The sequence below is a fragment of the Sinocyclocheilus rhinocerous genome, unplaced genomic scaffold (assembly GCF_001515625.1).
Source record: "Sinocyclocheilus rhinocerous isolate Xijiao unplaced genomic scaffold, SAMN03320098_v1.1 scaffold69, whole genome shotgun sequence".
NCBI classification, from domain to species: Eukaryota; Metazoa; Chordata; class Actinopteri; order Cypriniformes; family Cyprinidae; genus Sinocyclocheilus; species Sinocyclocheilus rhinocerous.
Window position 1 is genome coordinate 611858 of NW_015667272.1, and position 9394 is coordinate 621251.

A 9394-nucleotide genomic window follows, 5' to 3' on the forward strand; every position below is an offset into this window, starting at 1 on the left:
AGGACTGGGGTCTTCTGTTAAAGCCTGTGGCTACAGACGCAAGAGTGTGATAAATCAGAGCATCACTTTCTCTACCCATCTGTCATTCGCAGGCACCACCTACACGGCTGGCCGCGTGCCATTTGCCTAACTTCCAAAAGCATAAAACCCTATAAAAGTCATGCCGTTTAATATTTCAAAGAGCTTTGCATGTCTGTGTGGAGTATTTCCATAAAACCCCACACTGTCAAAAATTATTATGATTTTAACAGTAAAAGAATGTAAAAATGCTACAGTAGAAACCTGTTAACTGGTTAACAGTAAGTTTCCATACTATATTCGGTGAATAAATACTCATTTATGAGAGGAGTGGCTTGAAAGTTTTATAAAGGCCCAGTAATGAGGGTGACATGAATTTGTTTTCCATCGCTCTTGGGACATTCTGTATCGTTCAGGGAGCTTCTGCACGTGTCGCAGAGATGCTTGTCACTTGCGGTTTCTCATTTGTCACCGGTGGCCTTCTCTTGTTCAACCCATTAGATCTGAGCGCTGATCTCCAAATGGGCGTGTATGGTGCACTCAAGTGTGAATGGGATGACAGGGCTGACAGGAGTTTATGAACTGCAAAGCTGTCAGAGGTGGAGAACATGCCCTCACAAGTCCCCGGTCGCCCCAAGGCTGTCCTGATGGCACACTGACACCCCAATAACCCGATACACGCACACACACTCACGCAGACAAAGGCTTTGGAACATGAACAAAAATGTCACTGTTATGCAAATGAAGGTCAAGCTGCTGCTTTTTATGAAGATCTTAAAGAGTTGGTGATCTTAAGCCTGACGTGACATCTTGGTGCTCTAAACGATACGCTTCGAATCGCTCAAGCATTATAATTCACTGCCCGCTGATCTTTCTATTATATGTCCATCTCTCTTCACGGTTCATGTAAATATTTTGGCCTCTACAATGAGCAATTAAGCACGACAGACAACCCTTTAATAGTTTTCTACGCAAACACTATGTCTTAAACTGAGAAGTTAGATCTCTTTCACAAAACCCATATGAACAAAGTCATCAAAGATATTTGATGTTAACTTTTGAAAAAACATAATAAATTCACTTTAGTATCGCAAAATTGGAACACTGTTCTTTTATGTTTTCTTTTTTATATACTACTAAACATATTAAAATTATATATAAAATAAATTAAATATAAATACATTTTAATATTTTACAGAACTATGTATATTAATTTTATATAATTGTGTTATATAATATATAAATAAAAATGTAAATAAAAACTCAAATTCTACATAGCATACATAATATAATTTATATTAAATCTGTTGGAAATATATGTTTTATAGATACAAATAAAATGTACTTTATATATTTGAATTTATTATGTAAATATAATATAAATATTATATTTTTGTAGTTTTAAGATAGATATTTCTGTATATGAAAATGTATATTGACTATAAACTACTTTTCAAAAGATTGGGCTTAGTAAAATCTGAAACTTTTTTTTAGAATACTTTTAGGTAGAATATTTTCATTAATATTCAACTTAGTGACAGTAGAGACATGGTTTCTAGAAGAATAAATGTTCATATTTTACAGTATTATGCATATTATGTATAATTTTGTTTCATAATATATAAATAAAAGGTAATAATAATGAAAACTCCATATCAAATTCTACATATTTAACATATTAATAGAATGTATATTAAATCTGTTGGAAATATGATATATGCTATATGCTTTATCATGTAAATATAATATAATATAATATAATATACACTATGTCTTATATTTTATGTTAACTTTTGAATAAACATAATAAATTCACTTTAGTATGGCAAAATTGTAACACTGTTCTTTTATATTTTTTCCTTTCTTTTAACTTTTTTTAAATACTACTAAACATATTAAAATTATATATAAAATAAATTATTATTAAATTATAAATAGTTATATATAATTTGGTTATATAATATATAAATTAAAATTAAAATTAAAACTCCATATCAAATTCTACATAACATACATAATATAATTTATATTAAATCTGTTGGAAATATATGTTTTATAGATACATATAAAATGCACTTTATATATTATAATTTATTATGGAAATATAATATAATATATTCATATTTAACTTTTAAGATAGATATTTCTGTATATGAAAATGTACACTGCCTACTTATACACTACTGTTCAAAAGTTTGGGCTTAGTCAAATTTGTATAATTTTTTTTTAAGAAATTAATACTTTCATTAATATTCTACAAACGGATCAAAAGTGATTTCAATCAGTTTTCAACATTGATAATGAGAAGAAATGTTTCTACAGCACCAAATCAGCATATTACATTTCTGAATTCCTAATGCAAATTATTAAGCTTTGCCATCACAAAACATCACAATAGAAAAGATTTCATAATATTACTGATTTTACTTTATTTTTAACAAATGAATGCAGCTTTAATGAGTGTCCGAGACTAAAATCTTAACAATCCCAACATTTTGAAAGGTAGTGAAAGTAGTCATTTCATTTGGAAACTAAATATTAAATATAATTGAAACTGGAAATGGAATTTCTATCCTGAAGTTTCTCCTCTCTCTCTGCGGTGGGGCATTACTCTTGTCTGTCACTCCTCGGGTGCAGGCGGTCGGAGGGTTACCTGCCTCATGCCCCAGGCTCAGAATTATTGCTCAACAGAATACGCTGAAATCAGTAAATCTCCTGCTACACCTGCTTTATCACCAGCACCTGTCTGGAATAGAAACTGTCCCGGACTTTAGAGAGAGGGGAAGGAAAGATGGGCCACACAGGAACATGCGCAGAACTAGAGTTCCAGTAATGCTACAGTTGTACACACAGCAGTGAGTCCGACGTGTTGATTTATAAGAACGATACACGACATGAACCGGTTAGAGCTGGCAGGGTGAAGCAGGGTGAAGTGGGTGAGAGGTGAGGGGGTGTCACGGCGGCGCGTGCTGGTGTTCGAGAGGGGACGGCAGGCAGCAGGTGCATTGTTGACACCCTAAACACATGCAAGGGCAGTGCCAAGCCCTGGAAAAGACATCTCGGCTAAGATACTGAGAAAAGTAGATGAGCCAGGACCTGCATCCTCCTGCGTTTCCATCTCAAACAGTCAACTTGGTACGTTAAACATGTCAACAGAGAAAAGATAGAAGAAAAAAAGAAAAAGAAAATGTGTGGAGATTTGGGAGATAAAGACGAAAAGAAATGATAGACAAGTCTGTCTTTCAGTTATTGCTGTCTCATACGAGGCCTAAAATCACAGTGCCTTTTTTCTGCGCTGTGTAATAGTTTGACATTAGAACAAGTGTTAATTAACCTAAAAATCGAAATACATAATCGTGCGAACATCTTTATGTATAACTGAAATGTACCTATAGGATGCTATTGTGTTGTGGGTAGTTGCAAGGCTGCCGCTATGGGTTGCTAAGTTGTTCAGAGTGGGTTTTAGCATATTGCCATGTGGTTGCTAGGGTGTTTTGGTTGGTTGCTATGTGGTTTAAACTGGTCTTTCAACCTGTCCAGCTGATAAGTGCCTAAAATCCCTCTAAAACCAGCTAATGAAGACCAATTAAAACTTTAAAAGAGTTTTTGTTTTGTTTTGTTTTGTTTTCCAGCAGAGTGCTCCAAATCTAAAATCTTGATGTTTTGTTTTGTGTTTAGTCTTGTTTCATTCTTCCAGCAGGGTGTTCCACATTTAAAGTCTCAATAATATTCTGTTTTTTTGTTTTTGTTATTTTCCAGCTATGTGCTACAAATCTAAAATCTCAATTATGTTTTTGTTGTGTTTTAAAGTTGCAATGACATTCAGTTTTTGTTTTGTTTTGTTTTTCCAGCAGGGTGCTCTACATCTAAAGACTCAGTATTCAATTTTTTGTTTGTTTGTTTTCCAGCAGTGTGCTCCAAATCTAAAATCTTAATGATATTTCATTTTGTTTTGCTTTGTTTTGTTTCGTTTCAGTCTTCCAGTCTCAATCAATGATATTGTGTTTTTTGTTTTTGTTGTTTTCCAGCTATGTGCGTCAAATTTATAATCTCAATGACATTTTCGTTTTGTTTTAAAGTTTCAGTGACATTCAGTTTTTTGTTTTGTTTTTCAGCTATGTGTTCCAAATCTAAAGTCTCAATGATATTCTGCTTAGATATGGCTCAAGTTAAAAAAAAAAAATTTATTGTCCACTGCATGAAAATTGTAAATATGACCACATAGATAGAAATGTAACAGCTCACCTCTCCTCGGCAACTCACATGACTTGAGGAACCGCTTGTGTCCATTATACAATGAGTTTTGTGCTGAAGTTTAATACTTATGCCTTAAGGTTTGTTCAAACAGCAATATTAAAGCTTAGCTTAGCAAGAACCCCTAATTAGTGGTGGTACAATGCAAGCAAACAATATCACATCTCTGCAACAAAAATAATTAATTACTTGAATTTATTTTTCCATTCGTTTGGGTTGTTTATCCTCCAGCACCCATATTAAACACTGGCCACACTTTGAAGTGAGTACACTAAAACATGGCTGAACTTTAAAGCTTGTTTGGTAAACTCATGGCACTGGCTGTGTCACCATCCCCCTGGACACAGGTGACTCACGTCAGACCCTGTCCCACTGTTGGGAGTAAATAGGCTAACACGTGGCCTGGAATGTGGCTCAAAGGAAGGACATATGCATGTCCTTGTCCCATTTTTTCTCTATGCATTAATGCAGTTTCTTTGCCGCCAAGATCTTTATCCATTAAGAACGAATATGCAGTTCAGTAGTCAATGCCTGTGTCCGATTACACAATTTTGATAAACATCAGTGTGTATCTCAGGCACCAAAACACCAAACATTTCTAAAAATCCAATCAGAATTAATTTGCATTTCCCACAATGGCTGTGAAAGAAAAAATTCAGTATTGTTTATCATTGTTGTTCTTCCAGCACACACGTTCCTCCAAGTACCTCCTCAGACCTGGTGGACTAATTGTCTCAAAAGACAAGAAAAATGTATAATCCAACACAACGATGAAATGTGAAGCAGAAGAAGCTGTATTATCCATGTCTTCCATGCCTGGTGTCTTTATATGTCTTTATCATGGAAGCAGTGGCAGTAGTCTGAAGCGTCAACCATCCAGTTCTCAGGTTTTGACAAACTGAGGGACTAAAACCCCTCTCTTGTGCTTTTATACATGATTTGGGAGTAATACGTGCCAAAAAACAACAAACATCATGGGAGAAAGAGCATTGCAGTATTAAATATTTAAGATGTCAACACAGCCTGAACAAGCACCAGGAATCTGGGCCTAGAGAGACGAAAGAGACAAGCAGTGGAGTCTGTTTATCAGTTTCAACACCTAACACACACTGTGTTGCTTCACCAAACAAAGAGGCCCTACTCTACTTATGATCATATTCTATTACAGTCATGAGCTTTAAGTAAATATATGAGCATGATGAGGCATATCTATTATGTCTTGATACAATATAGAGCATACAAACAATGAACTTCAGTGAGGAGTGTGTAAAGGGGTTGGTGGATACTAATACTAGAAGTAACCTCGAATGGATTACAATACTGCCACCATGTGGATTGTTGGTAAAACCACTGTTATGTAGTTTCCTTTTACATTAGTTTGCCCAACTTTGTTTCAGGCCATTATACAGCCGACTTTATGTACTGCATTATGGGCAGATTATTCTAGTTTTTATAAGAGGAAAACAATGCCTCTACAAAGTAGGCAAAATATATACATAAAGGAAACATAATAGATAACAGGCAGACAGACAGATCGCATGACATTCTATGCAGAATGCATTGTATTTTGTGCATTCCATCTGCTTTTTCCAAGTTCATAGCACTGTATTTTAAAATTAAACATGCCAGACTTCATGAATAGAAATTGCAAAACCAGTTATCAAGACCAAAGAAACCAGATAATGTGAAGACAGTACAAAAAAATTTGAGAAAACATTTATTTTGACATCTCTTAGAGCTCTCTGGGGTCCACTGCCCCAAAGCAGTTATGAAAAATGAAAAGCAAACCAATCAATACATGAAGCATAACGGAGATCAAGAGTGTCAAATATTGAGAAACACAACAGGCTGAACAACAGCTCCATCCACTGTCCGGTGACATGAATGTTACACAACATCACATTAACTGCTATCATATATTCGTGCTGCTTTCTGCTAATGAAGTCCACAGAGAATCCAGAATTGGTTTCAGTCTCTAAATGACATGACAGATGCACTGGTGAACATGCACACCATCCAAAGTCACTCACAGCCATTCTAACTTGCTTTGATATATTCACTCGTTCTTTAAAAAATACAAATAAAACATTCAAGTGTCCTCAGATTGGTTTGGGCAGAGACGTGACTTCCTCCAGACACTCAGCATAGGCTTCTTTATATTCATCATGAGGTTTGACCATGATAACACAGGTGGGACGCTTCGATCCAGCTGATGAGCCCAAATCCTGCGGAAGGGGAAAACAAACACATGAGTATTGTAACACTGTACTGTATTTGATTTAGAAATATTTAGTATAGCGTTCTGATGAACTTACAACTTTAGATGGCACATAAGCATAGGGCAGGTTTCTGTCTTCACACATGATTGGTAAGTGGCAATACACTTCGATGGGAAGAGTGTCTCCAGCAAACACCACAATACTACAAGATGACAGAAAATGTGTTAAAATAACAACCATTAATGTGGACTTGATGCTGAAACATGAGGAAAAGAAACCTCGCCTTACCCCTTCTCTCCTTTGTTGAGAAATTTCTGTACCTCTTTTACTCCTCGTCGGATCTGTTTGATTTTAGCCGCTTTGTAAAATAATTAAGAACATTTATAATTAATACCTGACTGCAACCACGTGGCTGTTTCTTTAGCGATAAAACAGCCATATTTAATACATTTTATTCAGATTCAAATCTGCTATAGCTTATAGAAAATAGTTTTTGAAACACATTTTTACCTTTTTTGACGCACTTGTAGAGCTTTTTGCTTAGTTTACGCGATGCAAGCGGGTTTGCGATTGGGTTTACATTAGCTATTAATTCTTGATAGGATTTCTCTGTTCCCCCGGTCTCCTCTTCGACAGTTTTCTCCTTCTTTACCTTCGTCATGTTTCGCTACAATATGTGAAACAAACTTGAGGCCGATTTTTCTGTTGCTGGAGAACACACGCGCAGCAACTCTAACCGTACTTCCGGTGTTTTGTTTCTTCACTCGCGGCACGAACTGTGAGCAACATTTGTGAACAGTGACCCCTTGTGCACAGAATGAACAAATGATGAGATTTTATTCAGTCAAACCTTCTGCCTCGCACACATACTCAAAACTAATCGTCTGCAACATTTACAAAGAATACTTCCGTAAAAACCTTAGTTTAAAGAAATTAGCTTACAGTTTTTCTTCTCGGCTACCAAAAAAAAAACAAAAAAAACTATCAGGGAAAACTATTACAAACGAAATAAATACATATAAATACTTTTTATGTTCATTTTATCTCCCACATAACATTGTTCAATTCCACTTTGGATGCATGTGAAAATTCTCCCCTCAAAAAGAGAAATCTTTTAGCATTTGTTTTGGGTACTGGTGGCCTTTAACACTTACTTGACATTTCACAACAGAACAGACAGACTTTCCGGTAAGGTTAAAATAACATTCTATGTATTAACATTAGTTTAACGTTAAAACTAACTAATATAAAGTAGAATGAACAGTATATTCTTAAATTAACATTACTCAAGATCAGAGAATGCTGTAAACATGGCTGTTCATTGTTAATTCATGATACCTACTTCATTAACTAGTGTTAAACATATAGAATATTATTATAAAGTGTTACTTTCTTATAAAAGTCATTACTGCTTTATCCCTTAAGCTCCAAAACTACTAATCACTTACATAAACCACCATGACAAGGGTGTAAAGTGCATTTTCCGGGTCAATTTAACACTACGATTCTTATTACACTACAAATGTAGTGTCTTTAACACACAAAAGACATCAATGAATCTTTCCAAACATTAAATGGGCATTGGACATTCTGTAAATTGGGGGGTTCAAAACTAAAACAAAAAAATGACAAAAAAAGCCTGATTGTGTAGATTACACGTTAGGGAAAAAAAATTATAAATGCATATAAATAACCATTACTTCAAAGAGTAAGTCAAACATGTAGTTGTCTAGAGATGTAAGAACAATGGTATCGTACATACTAAGAGAGAGAGAGAGTGTGTGTAAAAAAAACCTAAGCGGGACAGGACTGAACTAAGGTCCTGTCACTGCTCCTGTGTCTTCACAGCTATACCCACATGGGCATGGCGAATGGTACGTCCATGCAGCATGTAACCGTCTTGCTTCACCACAGCTATGGTGCCAGGCTCCACTCCCTCTGCTGGAGTATGACAGACTATTTCATGCTGATATGGGTCGTAGGTGGATCCCACAGGGCTCATCGTTAGGGAAAAAAAATTATAAATGCATATAAATAACCATTACTTCAAAGAGTAAGTCAAACATGTAGTTGTCTAGAGATGTAAGAACAATGGTATCGTACATACTAAGAGAGAGAGAGTGTATAAAAAAAACCTAAGCGGGACAGGACTTAACTAAGGTCCTGTCACTGCTCCTGTGTCTTCACAGCTATACCCACATGGGCATGGCGAATGGTACGTCCATGCAGCATGTAACCGTCTTGCTTCACCACAGCTATGGTGCCAGGCTCCACTCCCTCTGCTGGAGTATGACAGACTATTTCATGCTGATATGGGTCGTAGGTGGATCCCACAGGGCTCATCTTCTCCAGTCCATGCTTGGTGAAGATGTCCTGCAGCCGTCCCTGTATGTGTGCCATGTATTGTGTCAGCTGCTGTACTCCATCTCCCTCCTCAACCTTCTCTAACAGGTCTGCCACCTCCACAATGTCACGGCAGAAACTCTGAATCCCTATAGGAGGAGCGTAACGTTTAATGGAATGCTGCTTTAAGAATGCAATGCGAACAGCTATAATGTGTAGCTAAATTAAAGTAGGTTACCAAATAGTTTGGCGTCCTCAACAAATTTCTGTGTTCTTCTTCTAACATTGTCAGAGTCAGCTAGGGCTCGTTTGTATCTCTCCTGTGAAAAGAACAAAAAGTGAGTAATAATTACCGTAAGAAAAAAGCAAAAACAACCAAATTACAAATATAACACTGATTAAAACTAATGGCCATTATAATTTAATTATAGCAATTAAAGGGATAGTTGACCCAAAAATGAAACTTCTGTCATAATTTACTCACCCTTGTTCAAAAGCTGTATGAGTTTCTTTCTTGTGTGGAACACAAAAGAAGATATTTTGAAAAATGTTGGTAACCA

At 35.8% G+C, this 9394-nt stretch overlaps 2 protein-coding genes across 2 annotated transcripts in view; both read right to left on the reverse strand.

Annotated features, from left to right (window-relative positions):
• Positions 1 to 5977: 5977 nt before the first annotated feature.
• On the reverse strand, positions 5978 to 8473 carry LOC107733502 (H/ACA ribonucleoprotein complex subunit 2-like protein). The gene is made up of 4 exons (XM_016545146.1): positions 7002 to 8473; positions 6780 to 6849; positions 6588 to 6693; positions 5978 to 6497 (listed from the first exon to the last, which is right to left on the reverse strand). The coding sequence occupies exons 1-4, from the start codon at positions 7150 to 7152 to the stop codon at positions 6372 to 6374; spliced, it is 453 nt and encodes a 150-aa protein (XP_016400632.1). The 5' UTR covers positions 7153 to 8473; the 3' UTR covers positions 5978 to 6371.
• Positions 8474 to 8499: 26 nt separating this feature from the next.
• The window catches only part of LOC107733480 (grpE protein homolog 2, mitochondrial-like), a 949-nt gene continuing 54 nt past the window's right edge, over positions 8500 to 9394 (reverse strand). The window contains exons 2-3 of the mRNA XM_016545112.1: positions 9073 to 9214; positions 8500 to 8983 (exon numbers count right to left, since the gene is read on the reverse strand). Of these exons, the coding sequence (XP_016400598.1) occupies positions 8658 to 8983; positions 9073 to 9214 (468 nt within the window). The 3' untranslated portion in view covers positions 8500 to 8657. The remainder of the gene's footprint in view (positions 8984 to 9072; positions 9215 to 9394) is intronic.

Bases quoted from the DNA above. Each gene is read 5' to 3' on its own strand.
- LOC107733502 (XM_016545146.1), bottom strand. From the start codon at position 7,152: ATGACGAAGGTAAAGAAGGAGAAAACTGTCGAAGAGGAGACCGGGGGA. The intron at 6,694-6,779 runs GTAAGGCGAGGT...GTCATCTTGTAG, and splicing joins CTCAACAAAGGAGAGAAGGG to TATTGTGGTGTTTGCTGGAG. The intron at 6,498-6,587 runs GTAAGTTCATCA...CCCCTTCCGCAG, and splicing joins CTTATGTGCCATCTAAAGTT to GATTTGGGCTCATCAGCTGG.